The 21,343-nt window shown below is 40.6% G+C and overlaps 1 protein-coding gene across 1 annotated transcript in view; it reads right to left on the reverse strand.

The window, feature by feature from the left end:
• The window catches only part of LOC124776704 (WD repeat domain phosphoinositide-interacting protein 3), a 127,454-nt gene that overhangs the window by 55,790 nt on the left and 50,321 nt on the right, over positions 1-21,343 (reverse strand). Inside the window, exon 5 of the mRNA XM_047251814.1 lies at positions 1,834-1,919. Coding sequence (XP_047107770.1) covers positions 1,834-1,919 — 86 coding nt within the window. The remainder of the gene's footprint in view (positions 1-1,833; positions 1,920-21,343) is intronic.

Here is a 21,343-nt window from a genome sequence, read left to right on the forward strand (position 1 = left end):
TCTTCGTGTGGGTTACTTCCAACTGTATTCGAAGGTTCGGGCTCGAGGGTTGACAGATCCCCCCGACTCCAGCATTCCAATGGATGTGGAGGTCATCGCTACTACACGACACTCCACCTTCCGACACAGTGGATCACAGTGGCTTCACCTCCCGAAGGAGGAGGAGTGCAGTAGCCACCAGAAAGATTGGGAGGGGCGCACATCGGCACGGCGCATCACAGACAGTAGTTGCCGCAAGTAAAGTCCCGTCCACCAGAGGGCATGCGAGAATTCGGCTGCACCCTCTGGAGGCGGAACAACAACAACTCAGGCAGCACGGGCCGTGCCCAGTCAGTTTTACATCGGGCATGCCTAGCAGACAGTTCCCGATCTACACTATGTGAAGTGCGACGGACAATGTGAATCGTGTTAATACACATTGCATATATATGTTTTTGTAATTACTAAATGTAACTAAGTAAAATTCTACTTTGGAAACAGCTGCTACTTTCTCAGCAATATTAAACAGCTGCTTTTATGTCTTACAGCCAGCTTAAGATTTCCATGAATACAATGGCATTTTCAGACTCACTTCCCAATACAGTTACTCATTAACTGCAGTTTTTCTAATAATAAAAAATACATATTATTGAAGATTCTGGATGGGGTACTGAATTATGGTGAGTGCTTCAATGAGCTGCCTGTAGGCTTAAGGGGTAAAAATGAAAATGTCTGAGAATCACAAAAAACATTAAAAGCACAACTCTTACAAAGTATCTCACCATTTAGATTCACAGACTGAAAACCGCTGTCAAGGCACACTCACACATTGTCTTTTTCTGTTCTACTTCGTGCCCATGCTTGGTCAATTTTATAATGAAAGGAAAGCATGCATTTCACACAAGAGCACTTAACTGAAAATGGATGACATGCATCAAAGTGCAAAGCTTGTTTTTATTGCTGGGAATCTCGTGTGCCATTATATGTCAACAACCAAATGTGATTAGCCTGTACATAACAGCTCAATCTTGGGTATAAATAATAAGCTTTCAGGTAACTAAGCATTACTACCAGCCTTAATGTCAATGGAAATTGTCTTATGCAACCTTACACTGCTTAGAGACAGACATTGCTAGTTTCCCAACCAGAATACGAAAACCTTACAGTGGATTACTATAACTTTGAGATAGCATGTGGATGCCATACTGACCACATTTCCACTGTGTGCATTCAGCCAATATATGTGCATGTCTTTTTGCTCCTGGCTATTGTGTGGATGTACCTTTAGCAACTTGATAAGCAGGTATGTCTGATGTATATATACCAACATTTTTCAGTAACAACTGTTGTCATAGTCATGCAAATAACACAATACCATTTTCCAAACAGTGGCTTTCTGACAACTGTGTTATGTTAATTTACACTGGTACAGTGGATCAATGCGACTTAATTCTTAATACAGCCTACATTACTGGTTTCTCAGAGCTACTTTTCTCTGGCAATGTATACCCTGACACATTCAACATCCTGATTAATTATTCCCTATAGCACATTCCATAAAACATGACGAGTGAATCAATATCATTTATGCTAACTTCCAAGGTGCCAAATAATTAGTAAAGCTGTCATCAATCACAGTCTTGTTGGGATTAGTAAGCCATCCTCTTGCCTTTGAGAATTGACGTACCCTGCTAGTTATAGGGGGACCGAAAGTTCAACACGGATTTCAAACCACGGTGCAATTTGGAATTTTACATATCAACAAACATTGCCAAACGATCATTTACAGTAAAAATGGCACTTTCTGGGAAGTAGATGCTAATTAGTACTTCAGCTTATTAAGAATAAACTTACCAGTAAATGTTAGCAGTGTGTGCCCCTCTACGAAGTTCATTTATCATCAACCCAGTAGATGTATCGAACACACGGATTAATGTTCCCTGCAAGAATAAACAATACTAAACAAAAAGAATAGCTATTTTAACAGAAAATATCAAGTCTAATTTAGCTGCTCCTCACTGGGTAATTGGCAAGTATCTATATCCAGAGTTCTGCACTATGGAAAGGCTAGATTGCTACTCAACACACAGAGAGTGCACTGAATCACAGACAGGTACAATGAAAAGAAAGCTAGAGATATTCAGCTTTCACACAAAGTCCTTCATCAGAAGCTGAAAACACACACATATTAGCACAAGCACAACTTACAAACACATGGCCACTGACATCTCTGGGCACTAAGGCCTGATTACAACTGCATCTGGGGTGGGGAGTGGGAGTAAGGTAGTCGCATGGAGCGGAGAGGGGATGGGATGGGATGGGATGGGATGGGATGGGATGGGATGGCAGGCTAGGGTTGGGGGAAGATGCTAGTGCTGCCTGTGGGACCATGCTGGAGCATGATGGGAACAGGATACACCTGCTACATGCAACATTGGAACAGAAGGGGAAAGGACTACATATGTGCACTGACAGGATGCATGGCATGTACAGTACTAGAGTACAAGCAAGGAAGGGGATACGCAGCCAGAGAACAAGTGCAAGTAAAGATTACAACCCAGAGGGGTTATGGGAATAGAAGGTGTGTTGTATGGGGAGTTCCCACCTGGTGTCAGTGGAAAGAATCCAGAAGGCACAGGCTGTGAAGCACTCATTAAGGTGAAGCACATTGCGTTGTAAGGCATGCTAAGCAATGGGATAGTCCAGCTCTCTGTTGGTTGTCATGCCCAAGTAGAATGTGACACAGTGATACCCCTACTCCCAACCCCTTACCCTCTGCCTCACGCCTCATATCAATGCAACAGACTTATATGCAAGACTTATCTCATACTGTCACCCATTACCACCTACTCCAGTCCTGGCACAGGCATCTTCTACCCCATCAAAGACAGGCCCACATGAGAAAACAGTCACATGATCTGCCAACTTAGCTGAAACCACCTGTAAGGACTACTGCTATCTTCAATGTCATAATTTATTGATATTGTACTCCTTAATTATAGGTGGCTTCTCGAACAGTAATGAGAATTAACTGTGAATAACAGTTTCGAGTATACATGTGGAGAAAGTAATAAAACAGCTTCATCGCAGACAAATTCTGCATGAAACAGAAATCTACGGCATCTTCGATTGATATGGTTCGAGACGACCATCATGACAACACAAGGGAGTGATGCAGGTTGCAGCATTAAACACAGCAACTAACAGTCACCATAAAAAGTATATCCCTATAGCATGATGGAGAACAGTTAGTTAGGCTTGTGTTTTGTACTTTCGAATTTTGAGCGTAAAAATCTCATCAGCGAACAAACAAGTACCAGTAGTTAGTCTTGTACGAATTCAGTTCAAAAGTAAGACAACCGGGGAAGCACGGAAAAGGGTTATAGAAAAGGAGATGGATGAGAAAATGGAGGAATTGCAAAATGCATCTACTGTTCTTACAGACTGTATGTCACCCGAGGAGTCAGATTTTTTAAGCAGATTTAGACACCCACTTGTTCACTGAAATGCCTAGTTCTGACATGAACATGTCAAGCAGAAAGTCAGCTAATGCAATTTTAGATGTTGAAGCAACTAATACATGCATCAAACGTGATAATAATCAATCAAATGCACAAATTCCTGGTGTGGATCCAGATGTCTTTTTCTGTGGGTAAGGAGCATACTCCACAGAAGAATATTCAAGCAGAGGATGAGAAGGTTATTATTGCACAGAAGCCGGAGCAAAATTATGTGGGGGAAAGAAAAGAGACTCAGAAGAAAAATGTCAGAGTCTGTCAGACTTTGATAAGAAACATAACGATATGTTGTCTTTGAAGGAAGAATAAGAAAGTTTATCATACACAGAGGAAGGTAAGGAGATGTCCTTGGGTACTGTAAAGAAGACAGACTCAAGCAGCTGATACAAAGATTATCATCATATGGAAGATGGAGCAAACTGGTATGAAATAAAAATAAGATTTAGAAAAAGAAAGTCAAAGTTTGTTAGACAGAGAGAGGAAAATTGAAGATATATTGTTTAGGAACCAAGAAGAAGTAAACTAATCATACGAAGACGTTGAACAGATGTTCTTGGATAAATACCAGTCTAAAAACAAGAAAGCTGCGAGTTTAAATTTTATTTGCAATGATCCATACTACCAGAGATATGATGAAATGTATGCAGAATTTTTGGGAAAGGAATTAAGAACCTACCAGTAGTTTTTTAAGTATAGTATTAATAGAATAACATCGTAAGCAGGACGAAGTAACAGCTAATATGAGATGTTTGTGGTGTTCTGCCTGGTGCAACAACCGGAAAAGTAGAGCAGGTATTACAAAGACCCACAGAAAGCAGAACAGAGAAGAAGCAATGAGAGTCAAGAGGAAGCACAAGCAAAAGAAAGAAGAGAAGACACAATTACCACCGTAAATAAGTGCTAGATTTTTACGGCGTGCTGCTTTAAGGAAAGAAATTCAGAAAGAAGTGGAATTAGAGGGGAGCGATCGGTCAAGGTCAAAGGCATGCATGAAGCAGAGCAAGTCAAGCTGAGATGGCATTGTTGGTTGATCGCTTACAAGGACATAAATATTACGCAGTGGGAGAGGAGAAAAAACTACAGGGAAAAAGAGATCAACACAATGTGTTGTGCCTGAGTGGTACTTGCAACTAAAAGAATGGTCAAATATTTTTGAACAGTGATTTGTTTAGCAATTTTATATACAGTGCCAGTGTTAGGCTATCAGCAATGTAGACTGTCATTACAAAAAATAGTAAAATTTCTTTTCTGTTTGGTATTTCGTAATCCTGTCACCTACAAAGTGCATGTGTTTTTTCTTGTTGGGCATACAGACATTAAGCCATGCTAATTGTTTTCATGTTTGCTACATTTCGATGTCAGAGAGTGGGGGTTCCAGTAACACAGTCAAATGGCTCTGAGCATTATGGGGCTTAACATCTGAGAGCATCAGTCCCCTAGAGCTCAGAACTACTTAAACCTAATTAACCTAAGGACACCACACACCTCCATGCCTGAGGCGGGATTCGAACTGGTGACCATAGTGGTTGCGCGGTTCCAGACTGAAGCGCCTTGAACCGCTCGGCCACACCGGCCGGCAGTACGCAGTCAGCACTACCAATTTGGCTCTTCTCATCTGTTGCCTAGTAGATGGGGGAGCACTGTTTCAAATGCATACTAGCAGTGGTACTCTTCACACGCTGCTTCCTTCACACAATTGATGTCACACGGAGAGATCTGTGCACTTGGTACATTTACATCTCATCCAGGCCACTGGAGGACACTGAGTTTCATTTGCACAGCCGCTGCCTATATGATGCTGATCACTGCCGGTACCCTACTACACAGCCAGCAAGCATAATGTTTCCTGCCCCCTGCCATGATACAAGAAATGATGACTTTTGGCCATGTCATCAGCGGCTATCCAGAAAATCAATGCTCGCAGTGCCCATATGGTGTCATGAATCAGCCACTATGTCCATCTGTCAGTGAGTGTGTGTTGCGAAAGGAGTTTTGTGGTAAACTCCTCATTTGTTACGTGATCCATCCATCTAATCTTCAGCATTCTTCTGCAGCACCAGATTTCAAAAGCTTTTATTCTCTTCTTTTCTGCACCATTTATCATCCACGTTTCACTTTCATACACAGCTACAATCCATACAAATACTTTCAGAAAAGACTTCATAAGATTTTAATCTAAATTTGATGTTAATAAATTTCCCTGCTTGAAAAACACTTTTCTTGCCATTGCCAGTCTACTTTTACATCCTCTCTACCTCAGCCATCACAGTTATTTAGTTACCCAAATAGCAAAATCTACCTACTACTTTAAGTGTCTCGTTTCCTAATCTAATTCTCACATCATCACGTGATTTAAATCAACTATATTCTAATATCTTCATTTTGCTTTTGTTGGTGTTAATCTTGTATTCTCCTTAGAAGACACTGTCTCTGTTCAAATGCCCTTCCAAGGCCTTCGCAGTCTCTGGCAGAATTACAATATCACCGGCAAACCTCCAAGTTTTAATTTTTTTCCCCTGAACTTTAATTCATACACCAAATTTTTCTTTCGTTTCCTTTACTGCTTGCTTCATAAACAGATTGGATAACATTGGGGTTACGCTACAACCCTGTCTCACTCCCTTCTTAACCACTGCTTCCCTTTCATGGCCCCTTGACTCTTATAGCTGCCATACGGTTCAGCCTGAGCCAGTGTGGTGAGCTGCTGTCACACGCTCCACTACTAAGGCTGAAGGATAGCTCGTGAAGAAGTGTCGTGCTGTGGTTGTGGGCAAAAGTAGCAACTGCCGTGCATTGTTCTCACAATGAAGCAACATTGTCATGTTTCTCTTCGCCACAGCATGGTCGGAAAAGGTGGACAGAATAAAGCTGCTACCATGAAGAGGCCCTCGATCAGGGCAAACCAGTGGGCATGCCGAACGGTCCAAGAAGATCCGAGAAGAAGAAGAAGAGGAAGAAGAAGAAGAATCTTATACGTCTTTACCCCCCCCCCCCCCCCCCCTCCCTTGTACACTGAGTGCAAAGGTATTGGGTGGACAGAGCTGTATGAAAAAATGACAAATTGCTGCAAGAAAAACATGGCAATTGAGTCTGTCAACTCTGACTCACCCATCTGCATGCAAGCAGTGAGCACGGTTGACCAAAGGGCTATCAGGAGCACTGTAGCCGCCCATATCGTCGACATTCTGCAGGTGAGAGAGAAGATAACTTCAAAGCAATCAGAGAAGCTGACCAAGGTACTTTTAAGGGGGCTACCCTGGTGTTGTCATGAAGGGGCAGTCTGAGAAGAGCTGCTATGCACTGGGTTTGCTAATGCAGCAGTAAGGCTGCGTAACAGGAGGAACCTATGCTATTTACTGTGACCATGCTAGCGGCAAGTGACTCAGGTGACATCATCTCTCTGTGGAAGCTCCTGAGCTTCTTTGTGACTATGGAAGCTCCCCCGTTCGGCATGGACCCTCAGCCCCAGTGCTTCAGGTGCCAGGAGCGAGGGCCATGTCGTCAAGTACTGCCGTTATACTGTATGGCATGTGAAGTGCTACGGAGAGCACAGCAGCTGCACCTGCAACTGCGGTAGACACATCGTACCAATGTACACTTGCTGTGGTGGGCTCCTTGTCGCCAGCTGGTGAGGTTGTCTAGCTTTCTCAAGCAACAGCAATACTACTGCTCTTACTATTCATCCAGAGTGTCACAGAGGTTTTTTCCCTTTGTGCTTGCCTAGGCACTTTTTTGCCCTCTACCTTTAAACCCCCTACCCTCTGTTCACTTTTCGATCTCCATCCCCTACGTGGGCCTGTAATAGTGGGTCTCCACCCTTTTCTTTTAGTCTGGTTTCTGTAAAAATTGTAACTAGTCTTTCACCCCTTGTATTTCACCTCTGCCACCTTCAGAATTTCAAAGAGAGTACTCCACTCAACATTTTGAAAAGTTTCCTCTATGTCTACAAATGCTATAAATGTTGTTTGTCTTTCCTTAACGTATCTTTTAAGGTAGTTGTAGGGTCAATAGTGCCTGGTGTGTTCCAACAGTTCTGCATAATCCAAACTGATCTTCCATGATGCTGACATCTACCAGTTTTTTCCATTCTTCTGTGAAGAATGTGTGTTAGTATCTTGCAACCATGACTAATGGATATAATATTATTTTGCTTAGGCTGATCAGTGTTTGAGTACAAAAGACCACTGAAGTATTGTAATTTCCAATCTTATGGAAGTATATTGCTACAATACATTACAGTTACAAAAATGTAGTATGTAACTTCTGCAGACTTACATGGCATAACGGTAGAATGGTTAAGACACGTTGTATGTTATATGCATTTAAACAGATTGAGTTTAACTTTTTTTTTCTTCACAGCCTGTGCCATCTGAATTCTTTCCAACAACACCAGCTTCTCTGAGCTGCAAAATATCCTTCATTACCTTAATTACCCTGGCGTCGATCTTTTAGTTTTCACCAGCCCCCATTCTCCACCTGCCTATCTGCTTCCTTGCTCCCTGCTCAGTACTACACATACCTTCTGTCTCATCAATGCAGGTCCTTTCTCATACTTCTCTCCTCTCCCGCCCCCACTCCTCCTCCTCCAAGTGCAGCCTCCCAATGCTGCATCCCACAGCCCTCCTGCCCTCACCACGTCCTGCACGCTCCCACAGGCAACACTAACATCTCCCTCCACCCCTATCCCGCTAGCCCTTCTCCTTAGTGTCTCATGCATTTGCATTTGTGTGAATGTGTTTTCTACTTCTTATTAAGGATTTTATCCGAAAGCTGAACATTTCTAGCATTCTTGTCATTGTACCTATCTGCGAGTCAATGCCTTCTGTGTGTGGTTGTTATAAATCCATCATTTCCATATTGTTGTTATTCCGTACTTTAGTTTACATTGTTTGTTTACATCTAGTCATATACTCCACAAGCCACTGTACGGAGCAAGAGGAAAATTTCTGTGTATATTCTTCTGTACATGCTCTAAGATCTATCTTTTTTCTTGTGCTTCATGTGTGACATAAACAACAAAGACAACAGAGATGTTGCATAGTCTACACCGAATACTGATTTTGTAAATACATCCAACTGGCTTCCATCAAAACAAATTTAAATTCAATAAGCATTTCTTTACTCCTTTGGTTTGTCAAAAATGCTGACACAACAAAGGCCACAAATACAGGGACAGTATTCTGGAACAGCTGCTGTTTAATTGACATATAAGCTGTATTTTCCCAGAATTCTGCAAAAAGTTTATTTTTATGGAGCATATCTGTTCCATAGAAATGATCATGGATGCAGTCTTCTTTAAGAGAATAAATCGTAGTACATAATAGTAATACTTCTTAAAATACTTAGGAAACAATAGGCCTCATTTTTTGGTGTCAGTTCAAATTACTGCAACAAGAAATCCATAAGTGTTATAAATCTGTTAATAAGTCATAATAGTTATTTCTGTTAACTAAGAATGATAGACATAACAAGAGAAAATATTTTTGGATAATCAAACCAACAGATTTCAGTTGCAACAGACAGCTAACTATCACAAAATGTTTGATCAAAGAATAAATACGTCTATTCCACTAATGGAATAACAAATGGCTTCAATTTTTTTTTTTTGTATGTTTGCATGCAATGGAAAGTCAAGGTTAGAATTACGACAACAGGGCGTATATGCTCCAGGACATTTGTGAAAAAGCCCGGGAATTTTTTCATCTGGGAGAAAACCAGGAAAAACCCAGGAATTTTTCATTGTTTAATCTTCAGGTAATTTTTTGTAATTTTGACTGTTAAGAACTTATAAACAGCAACATGTGACAAAGTCTTTAGGATGAAGACTACAGAATACTTCATAACAATAAACTGCTGCCAGCGAGCGTGACATCAAAACTGTTTACATTAAGTTCGTTTGAGCAGTTGCCCGCAGGCAGGCGCAGTTGAGTTGCAGATGGGCAGTACCTTCTCCCACTTCCGGCTACTTGAAGTGTGGCTGTTAGCCATATCAGCAGTAGCAACAAGCAGCCAGAGGCTACCCGGAAAAATTTTCTGGCCTACCCATGCTGCCAGATTCGCGCATGCGCATAGCAGTCCGGGTTGTAGTGGGGAGGGGGTTAGTCTCCACGTAAGTCGTGTTTATGTTTAGTGATTTTACTGTTTCCCCTTCGTTTATACTTCTCACATCAAATGAAAACAAGACGGATTTCTGGGTGGGTGGAAGCTATCAAGTGAATTAAAATACATTCACGTAATTACGGAAGGCTAAATATTTTATTAGTTTCAGTTTTCTGATTTTATTTTATTTCCACATTTTTGGCAGTCAAGCATTAAACCACCTTACAGAACAGTGAAGCTATTTTTGTTGGTTTGTGAAATAAATGTGACTTTTATTAATCTTTTCCCTAGAGGCAGTCAGTTCATTGGAAAAAGTGTTTCCGCGCTACTGGCTAGTTTCAACTGTTCACTGAATTTTAAGTGCACATTTGCATCTTATGGCACATATGGCATTATGCCATAATAAAGAACTACACATGAGATAATTCAGTATTGCTACTCCAAGAAAATTTGCATCCCGAAAATCGCACTAAAAAGCTTAATATCAGGTTGGTGCCTACTTCACTGTGAACCTGGACATATGAAAGTCCACTTTCAGCATAATTATGCATTTTAGTATGGTTTATGGGGACAATGGTCTTGCCGCAGTGGACACACCAGTTCCCGTCAGATCACTGAAGTCAAGCGCTGTCGGACGTGGCCGGCACTTGGATTGGTGACCATCCGGGCTGCCATGTACTGTTGCCATTTTTCGGGGTGCACTCAGCCTCATGATGCCAACTGAGGAGCTACTTGACCAAATAGTAGCAGCTCCGGTCACAGAAAACCATCATAACGACTGGGAGAGTGGTGTGCTGACCACACGCCCCTCCTATCCGCATCCTCAGCTGAGATGACACGGCGGTCGGATGGTCCCGATGGACCACTTGTGGCCTGAAGACGATGTGCTTTTAGTATGGTTTATGAAATTTGAATGCTCTTAAGAGTATCCTCTGATGACCTGTTTCCTTTATGACGTAATGTAAGCTCTCTTAACACTATACAGGCTTCCTACGTCACTGTAGCTGCCCACGAACAGTAACACCTGTTTTCTGGCGCTTGCTGGCAACTGCTGAAGCCACGCTATTTCTAAAAGGTCGCAGGAAAATACTGTGAATGGTGCTTTCAAAAGTGTTAGTTTCAAAGTAGATTTCCCTTTATGCAAAATGAATTATGCTATGCGTGTGAATGTGCAATGAATTTCTTAAATCAAAGAGCATTTGACTCTCATTTAAAACTTAACACATTGACGACTAACCACTTAGAAAACCTTCGAGCACAGAAGACCAAACAGTATCATTATTTAAAATTTTGTGGAACATTTGTGTGATGTATCATAAAGAGCAACACACACAAAAAAGACAGTATTATACGTGAAAGCTTAGCTTTTCTTGTAGCTACACTATGTACATTAATTTAAACCATTAACTTTTCCTATTTGTGTGTTCACACTACTTAACAGTGATATTGCTATTGGCTGGCTACATCATCTTTCCTCTGCTTGGATATCTGCTGTCATTGGCTAGTGAGATCAGGTGATATAAGTTATGAATAGCTTATGAAAGTGCTTTTCAATCCAGATTTCAGTGCTTCGGAAACTAATGTGATGTGTTTAGCGAAATTTGAATCTATATTTTCGTAGATTATGAAAGCGCTTTTCAATCCAGAGTTCAGTGCTTCGGAAACTAACGTGCTGTGTTTAGTGAAATTTGAATCTATATTTTCGTAATATGAATACTTTCATATGCAGCATATGATAATATGAAAATATGCAGTGCAAACGTTGCTGCACATCACAGATCTTTGTAATTTTTTTTTTTTTTTTTGTTCTCTGAAGTTCCACTCTGGTGTATAAAACCTTTACCATTCAAAGGATTAATATTTTTACAGCTCCGAGGGAAAGTATACTGTCATTTATCATGGAAAAAGCATATTTTTCACCTTGGAAGAAGTGTACTTTCACATGGGAAAAAAAGCGTTTTTAACTGGGGAATCTGGAAATTTATTTATTTATTTATTTTCTTGTCCACAGATACACACTGAACAATATTATGCGGAATGAGTGGTGGTGGTTCAGTCAACAGAGGGAGGGTCACATGTTGTGATGCTTGATTTAAGGGCAGCTGTGGCGGTCACCATCTCAGTCAGTTCCAAGCAGACAGTGAGCTGCAATGACAATGTCTTCAGGGCCGATGGTAGGTTTGGGCAGCAGCTACACTTCAAATGCTAGTCTCTACTGTTCCAATGTTCCGGTCATTGTTGTTTGGCCTGTCAGTGTCACCCAGTGGGCACCTTTTTCTGACATGGTGGTTGAACCTGTACTTGTGCTTTGAGTTTGAATATCTGAAGGAACCCTGTGTCAGCTTTAGTAGAAGGTTTGGCCATATGCTAATGGTGGTTTATGGTCTGTTGGATCCTGAATGACGCTCAATGGTAAAAGCACCCATTTGCTAGCATGTTATTTGGGGGCTGCTGTTGATTACCTCATCAATTCTCAGAAATGACGGTGAGCTTTTTTAAAAAATTTTAAATGTACCGAGTGTCTTCTGAATTATACTGATCAGGAAGTTATATTTAAATATTGTCCCAGACAGAAATATCCTTTGTGTCACCATAAGCACCACAGAATAGTGTGTTCAGTTACAGAGAACAGGTCTCCTCTTCAGCTGTCTCACTTGAATCCACAACAGCCTAGGTTCTTATTACATTTTTAGAACAATATCCTGAGGTTTTGATGGATAGGCTTGGTGTCACCAAAAAGAATTTAGAAAGCTATGTATCACCTTATGTGCCCTAATATTTTTGATACCCAAGGCAGGTGGTCAAGGGTACCATCTGGTGGTTGACTACTGTCAGCTGAATCTGAAACTGATCTTAGAATCAGTCCCACTTCCAGATTAGAATGACTGTTTAACTTGTTTCTTGGAGGCAGAATATTTTTCCGTGCTTGACCTAAACCAAGCATACCATCAAGTACTATTTACGGAAGAGTCCAAGCCCCTGACTGCTTTCCGTACAGACTGGGCTTTATTTAAGTACAACTGAGTGCCCTTTGGATTGACCACAGGGGCCGCAGTCTTGTTCCACATTTAGATTCTATTTTGGGTGACTTAAAGTACGAGAATGTATATAATTACTTTGAAGACGATGTTATTTATAGCTAAATATTTGAAGTCCACGTGCACTGTGTAAGGCGGGTATTATGCCAGCTGCGTTAAGTCATCAAAAGTTAACCTCACGAAGGGGAGGTGTTCTTCCCAGGTCACGTTGTTTCAGTCAGTGGTGTTACGATAGAACAAGACTGCAACAAAGCCTTCCATCAGTTTCCATTGCCCAAAAATAAGTAAAAAATGTTAGGTTTAATGACTTCACAGTGTTTTTTTTTTTTTTTTAAATTGGTCCAGAACTTCTCCCAGCTGGCACCTCTCCTCAACCAACCAATGTTAAAGGGAGAGGTTTTAAAATGGGATGAATCTCAGCACACACATTTTCATGCTCTCAAGGTTGCATTCAGGAATTGTTGTGGTCCTCTCACAGGAAAGTGAAGGGGAAAGACAACGCATCACTTACACCTCTAGATCTTTGTCTCGTGCAGAGAAGAAATATACAGTATACGAATTAGAGGTACTAGTGCTGTTGTTCGAGATAGAACATTTTAAATTCTATCTCGAAGCTAAGTTATTTAATCTGGAGACACACAATCAAGCATTGTTGTGGGTGCTGGCTCGACCCCATACGACTGGGTGTTTAGCCATATAGACACAGATTTTCGCCTCCTGTTGTCAGGCACATCACATAAAGAGTACTGACAATCAAGTAGCTGATGCCCTACGTTGAATGCTTTTTGAGGAGCATGAGTCCGGGGAACCCAACGAATGTATCCACCAGCATGTTTGCATTGGAACAGTGTTAAGTGATATTCCGGCCTTGATTGGAGATTTAGGGGAGTGGCAGAATGCAGACCCACAGCTACATCAGCAGAAGCTCTGAGAAGGGAAAAAAGTTTTGGGGCATTCCCTTAAAAAGGGACACACCCTTTCGAACTCAGTCGATGGGAAAGACAAGTTATATCTCCTCAAGAAGTTGATTCCTGCTATGTTCAAATATTTCCCAGTCATTATGTGGTGCTCATTTGGGAATAAATTAAACTATTTACATTTACACTGATTACTTTGCAATTCACCATTAAGTCGCCTGGAAGAGGGTTCATCAAACCACCTTGAGCTACTTTTCTCTCACCATATAGCGGAGATGCTGAGTTGCAATAGGAACAATAAAAAGATTCACACAATTAAACCTTTTGGCCAGTAAGGCCTTTATCAGCAGTAGACACACACACACACACACACAAATGCAACTTGCACACACATCTGCAGTCTCAGAGAGCTGAGACCACACTGCGAACAGCAGCACCAGTGCATGATGGGAGTGGCAACTGGGTGGGGGTAAGGAGGAGGATGGGGTGGGGAGGGGGAGGGATAGTATGGTGGGAGTGGCGGACAGTCAAGTGTTGCAGTTTAGACGGAAGGCAGGAGAGAAGGTGTGTAGGGGGGTGGGGGTAAGTATAGGAAAGGAGAGAAATAAAAGAAATTAAAAGACTGGGTGTGGCAGTGAAATGACAGCTGAGTGGTGCTGGAATGGGAACAGGGAGAGGGCTGGATGGGTGAGGACAGTGACTAACGAAGGTTGAGGCCAGGAGGGTTACGGGAATGTAGGATGTATTGCAGGGAAAGTTCCCACCTGCGCAGTGCATCAAAAAAGCTGGTGTTGGTGGGAAAAATCCATATGGCACAGGCTGTGAAGCAGTCATTAAGATGAGGGATATCATGTTTGGCAGCGTGTTCAGCAACAGGGTGGTCCACTTGTCTCTTGGCCACAGTTTGTTGGTGGCCGTTCAAGCAGACAGCTTGTTGGTTGTCATGCCTACATAGAATGCAGCACAGAGGTTGCAGCTTAGCTTGTGAATCACATGACTGGTTTCACAGGTAGCCCTGTCTTTGATGGGATAGGTGATGTTAGTGACCGGACTGGAGTAGGTGGTGGTAGGAGGGTGTATGGGACAGGTCTTGCATCTAGGTCTGTTACAGGGGTATGAGCCACGAGGTAAGGGATTGGGAGCAGCGGCTGTGTAAGGATGGACAAGTATATTGTGTAGGTTTTTGTGGATGGTGGAATACCACGATAGGAGGGGTGGGAAGGAGAGTGGGCAGGACATTTTTCATTTCAGGGCATGACGAGAGGTAATCAAAACCCTGGTGGAGAATGTAATTCAAATTTTCCTTCTCTGGTACTGTTACATTCCATCCTGGATTTTCCATTGTTTGACCTACTTTTCTTCCATTCCACTCTTGCACGGCATGCAGGAAAAACGAACACTTAAATTTTCAGTCACACAACCAACACAATACTCCACAGACACCCAATTTAATTAGAAGTTGCTTGTGAGGGACGGTGTCAAAAGCCTTCTGGAAACCTAAAAATGTGGTATTAGTTGAAAACAGTCTTAGTTGCAATTTTAGTTTTTTATTTACCAACTACACGTTTCACTTCATTTAGGCATCTTCAGGCTGATCTACATAGAAAACAGAGAACAAATATATTTATTTAAGGATCGTGACCACGTTGTGCAGACTTGGATAACCTAAAACCATGTATAAACAGATCAAATACTGAAAAAGCAAATACCTTAATTTGGTATTTCTTAGGACGATCCTTTAGACAGTGTAGCTAAAGGGCGTTGTCGAGTACATCAGGCCAACGTCGCCTTTGTTAACCTCAGTAAATAGTGGAAACATAAAATAGTAAAAATGGATAAGAGACTTGACCAATGATCGGACACTCAGAAATGCAATCATATTGCCGAAGCCTTATGATAAGGCTTCACATTTCTAGATGAACCTGAGTGACTCCAAGAGCTGCTTAACGCGTACACGTTCACAGGAGCAAACAATACAATAAGATGGGGCTTAAGTAGTTTGCAAAATGCACAACAGTGTTGTGTGGTAGTACTGATGCCTATGTTTTATGTGCATTATAATTATAAAGTTTTAGTGACAATGTATATCCAGTTTACAATCTCTCATTCTTACCAGCAGCTGCGTGGCAGCGCCATCTAATGAGGTGATTCTGTACTAGGCATCAGTACTAGCACACGACGCTGTGGTGCATTTTGCTAACTACTTAAGCCCCATCTTATTCTATTATTTGCTCCTGTGAACATGTATGTGTTATGCAGGTGTTGGAGTCACTCACGTCCAGCTAGAAAGGTAAGGCCTTATCGTAAGGCTTTGGCAATATGATTGCATTTCTGAGTGTCCGATCATAGGTCAAGTCTCTTATCCAGTTTTACTATTTTATATTTCTAGTATTTACTGAGGTTAACAAAGGCGATGTTGGCCTGATGTACTCGATGATGTCCTTTAGCTACACCGTCTAAAGGATTGTCCTAAGAAATACCAAATTAAGGTATTTGCTTTTTCAGTATTTGGTCTGTTTATACATGCTTTTAGGTTATCCAGGTCTGTAAAATGCAATTGTGATCCTTAAATAGATGTATTTGTTCTCTGTTTTCTACGTAGATCACCCTGAAGATGCATAAATAAGGCAAAACTCGTAGTTGATAAATAAAAAAATAAAATTGCAACCAAGACTGTTTTCAACTAATACTATTAAACACTGGTTTGCTGACTCATGCCACAGATGGATTGGAAAAATTTCTGTAGTATGCTGTCTAGTCGGGCAGAAAAACGTGTGGCTTCATCTCTGCATAACATCAAAAACAAGATTATGAAAGCCTCTATGAACATTTCATTTAATAAGGAGTGTTTAGAGTGTAAGATGATTCCCGCTTATGTGTATAAGTTTCTTAGAATGGCAAAAGGTTGTTATCCAAGTAGCATTATGCTTAAGTGTGCACACTGAGTTATGTTGGGAGAAATTAGACGCTGGTAGGCTATAAAAAATAGATTGAATGTGTTGGCATATAATTTGTATTTTTCTGTGGTGGCGATATTTGAGCCGGTCTCTTTTGATTTGTGTATGCAACTCACAAATGCTGTCATGTGGGAGGAGAAGCATCTCATCTTGCAGAAGCATGCTTATAAATTTGAAATACTTAGGTTGCAACGTCGAACTGCTATTTCACAGCAGTATATTACTCCTAAAAATGCCTTTACTTTCGCTAAAAGAGTGATTCATCACACCCAACTTACATTCGATGAAAAAAAATATCTACTTCTGAATAAAGGCCTAAAATATAGTATTCAGCCTAAGCTTGATGGTAGTAAGATCGCTACTTTAGTAGCAGATGTAAAAATGGTCATCGATGCTTCGAAGTGTACTAAAGAAGCAGATGTCAAATTGGCCTGTAGGGTGAGTGATATAACAACTAAGGCAGTAAAAAGGCAAGCCCATAATGACGAGATGTCAATTTTGAGATCTATAAACAAAAACTCAAGGATGAGGAAGCCCTTGTTACTCGCGCAGATAAAATAAGGAAGGTTTCCCTATCTGCCCGTTAATTAATGCAAGAGGGAATATAGGAGAGCCTGTGCAATGATTTCTTCTGAAGCTCTTGAAAAAAGAATTAGTCTTTGAGGAGACTTTGACGTTAACAAGTCGAAAAGAACTGGTTACGTTGTTGCATGACCAGGTCTTCCCAACAGGCTGTCGGCTGTTATCCCTTGACATACAGAATTTATACACAAATGTACTGATAGAAGAAACCATTATGATTATCCAGGAGAACCTCTTTCATAATAAGCGACTGACAACAGAAGAAATTAGTGAGGTTATCTCTCTCCTTCGAATTCTTACGGCATGTAATTTTTTCTCGTTTAATGACAACATGTACAGTCAGAAAGATGGCCTGTCTATGGGCAGCATTTTGGCTGGTTTCTTACCTAATGATTTTGTTAACTACATTGAACTCTAGGTGTATAAAAGCAAGTCCTATTTCTGTCAAAAAATTCTACTTTATCGGCGTTGTGTTGACGACATTCTGATCATGTTTAATGGCGATGAATCAGAAATTTTGGGTTTAGTTGATGAATTTAATGCCCTTCACCCGAAGATGATTTTCACACATGAGGATATGAATATTGACGGGGTCCTCAATTACCTAGATCTGCAGTTACAGCTACGTGATAACAAAGTATCCATAGATATTTTTAGGAAATCCACGACCACAGATGCTATTATTCATGCTTCCTCCTGCCATCCTCGCCAGCATAAGGTTAATTTTTTCAGAGCTATGATCACGCGTCTATGCGAATTGCCATTATCTGAAGACACCATTAATAGAGAACTTGACAATCTAAAGTATATCGCCCTTAATAATGGCTACAGTATCGCGCTTGTTGAAAAATTATACCAAGACTAAATAACAATGCCACTTCGGAGTACACCCATTGCAGCTTCTGTCAAGGAGCACAATTACACTTCTTTGCCATTTATGGGCAATTCTAGTTATGAACTGGCAAAACTTTTTCCGGGAGTGAACTCTCGTATAGTATTTTCCGCTTCTGCCAATCTCCAGTTTATGTACATAATGAATCACCTACAAAGAACAACCATTTGGCACTGGGGGTATATCTGCTGGATTGTCACGATTGTAATGTAGGATATGTTGGACAAATAGGCAGAACCTTTACAATTAGATTACAAGAACATCTCCTCAATAGATGGGGACAGGTAAAACAGAACTCTGCTTTGCTCAACACCTTAAAACCAGTGGCCATAGTCCTCTGCAAGCACAAAATCTTAATATTTTGCATTTTGCACGAAAGGGTAAGAAGTTAAACATTTTGGAAGAAACTGACATATTTAGGCATATGGAGGACAAAGATTTGTCCCTCCGTAACGACCAAATATTTGGCGCTAATCAGTTATGAAATCGGTGTTATTAATTTAAACCTGGGACACTCGTATTTCTGCCTAAATATAAGCCCTTTTCCTGTCTCATCTTTTTAGCCAAACTCTTAGAGTTTTTTGACTAGAAAATGATATTGTGAGTTTGTCACTTCAAATGTCAACATATCTTACATATTTTAATGTAAATATAAAATGGAAATGGGAAAAAAGTTCACCCGCATCATGTCTCCCTCCTATGCTGGTGTGTATCTTTTATGCGTAATAATTTTACTTTGTTATTTTTGTAAAAAGAATTTTCTTGTTAGTTTGTTAGTTAGAAGTTCTTACTCTATATGACGCGTTACTGTGTGTTATTGGTGGGCTTCTGCATTCGAAATTATGGTCCTGTGTTAGTAATGTTTTCGTTCTAGTGATATATGATACGTAATAACTGATTAGGCACCGCATCTGTGTGTCGTACTATACACCCTGGTATTATATTTTAAATTTACTGCCTTCTTTTGTGTTTTTACTCTGTCATAATTTTTGGATAAATTAATGCACAGGTGTTGCTTCTAGCAATTCTAGCTTATTAATGTTTATGTGCATTATAATTCTAAAGTTTTAGTGGCAGTTTACAATCTCTCATTCTTACCAGCAGCTGCATGGCAGCGCCATCTAATGAGGTGATTTTGTATTAGGCATCAGTACTAGCACAATACACTGTGGTGCATTTAGCTAACTACTTAAGCCCCATCTTATTCTACTATTTGCTCCTGTGAACGCATACGTGTTATGCAGGTCTTTGAGTCACTCACATCAATCTAGAAAGGTAAGGCCTTATCATAAGGCTTTGGCAATATGATTGCATTTCTGAGTATCCGATCATTGGTCAAGTCTCTCATCCGTTTTTACTATTTTATATTGCTAGTATTTATTCAGGTTAACAAAGGCATTGTTGGCCTGATGTACTCAACGATGCCCTTTAGCTACACTGTCTAAAGGATTGTCCTAAGACATACCAAATTAAGGTATTTGCTTTTTCAGTATTTGGTCTGTTTATACATGCTTTTAGGTTATCCAGGTCTGTAAAATGCAATTGTGATCCTTAAATAGATGTATTTGTTCTCTGTTTTCTATGTAGATCACCCTGAAGATGCCTAAATAAGGCGAAATGTGTAGTTGATAAAATAAAAAACTAAAATTGCAACCAAGACTGTTTTCAACTAATACTATTAAGCACTGTTTTGCTGACTCATGCCACAGATGGACTGGAAGAATTTCTAAAAATGTGGAATCAATTTGAATGAAGAACTAGTTGTGTTTCATAAGAATGACATTTTCTGAATCCATGTTGGCTATTTGTCAATAAATCTTTTCTTTGAGGTGATACACAATGTTTGAGTGTAATATATGTTCCAAAATCCAACTGCAAATCAATGTCAGCGATATGGTTCTGTGATTCAGTGGATTATTCTTATTTCCTTTCTTGGGTATTTATGTGACTTCTACAATTTTACAGTTCTGGGCACGAGTCTTTCTACGAGTGAGGGTTTTATATGATTGTTAAGGAGGGGGAGGAGGAGATTACTGTTTAACGTCCCGTCGACAACGAGGTCATTAGAGATGGAGCACAAGCTCAGATTAGGGAAGGATGGGGAACGAAATCAGCCGTGCCCTTTCTAAGGAAACATCCCAGCATTTGCCCGAAACAATTTAGGGAAATCACAGAAAACTTAAATCAGGATGGCCGGACGCGGGATTGAACCGTCGTCCTCCCAAATGAGAGTCCAGTGTGCTAACTACTGCGCCAACTCGCTCGGTTACGATTGTAAAGCATGGAGCTATTGCATCGGCATACTCTGAAAGGAACCTTACTGGTATACAATCTCGACCGGAAGCCTTGCATTTCATAAGTGTTTTAAGCTCGTTTGCTACACCAAGGGTATCTATTTCTCAGTTACTCATGTTGACAGTTGTTCTTGTTTAGAATTGTGGACTATTTACTTCACAATCTTTTGCAAAGAAATTTTAGAAATGCGTGTTTAGCAATTCTGTTTCAGTGGTGTATCATCAATAACTTAAACATTTTTATCGTGCAGTGAAAGTAATAATACTGTCTTAGCACTCAAGTACTTTACATACAGCCAGGATCTCCGGATTTTGTGCCAGATTTCAAGGCAGAGTTTCATTGTGGAAACTATTAAAAGCATCTCGCATTGAAGTTCGCACTAAATTTCAAGCTTCTGTAGAACTTCACCAATCTTGTAGATTTTGTGTCATTTTAAATTAAATTTGGTATGCTTTTGCATTGCTTCTGCAACAGTGTTCAGACTGGTTTTGTGTATCATGGGGGATCAGTGCCATGTTGTTGTTGTTGCTGTTGTTGTGGTCTTCAGTCCAGAGACTGGTTTGATGCAGCTCTCCATGCTACTCTATCCTGTGTAAGCTTCTTCATCTCCCAGTACCTACTGCAACCTACGTCCTTCTGAATCTGCTTAGTGTATTCATCTCTCGGTCTCCCGCTATGATTTTTACCCTCCACACTGCCCTCCAATGCTAAATTGGTGATCCCTTGATGCCTCAGAATATGTCCTACCAACCGATCCCTTCTTCTAGGGAAGTTGTGCCACAAATTTCTCTTCTCTCCAATTCTATTCAATACCTCCTCATTAGTCATGTGATCTACCATCTAATCTTCAGCATTCTTCTGTAGCACCACATTTTGAAAGCTTCTATTCTCTTCTTGTCTAAAATATTTATTGTCCATGTTTCACTTCCATACATGGCTACACTCCATACAAATACTTTCAGAAGTGACTTCCTGTCACTTAAATCTATACACAATGTTAACAAATTTCTCTTCTTCAGAAACGCTTTCCTTGCCATTGCCAGTCTACGTTTTATATCCTCTCTAC

The sequence above is a fragment of the Schistocerca piceifrons genome, chromosome 2, assembly GCF_021461385.2.
Source record: "Schistocerca piceifrons isolate TAMUIC-IGC-003096 chromosome 2, iqSchPice1.1, whole genome shotgun sequence".
Lineage (NCBI taxonomy): Eukaryota > Metazoa > Arthropoda > Insecta > Orthoptera > Acrididae > Schistocerca > Schistocerca piceifrons.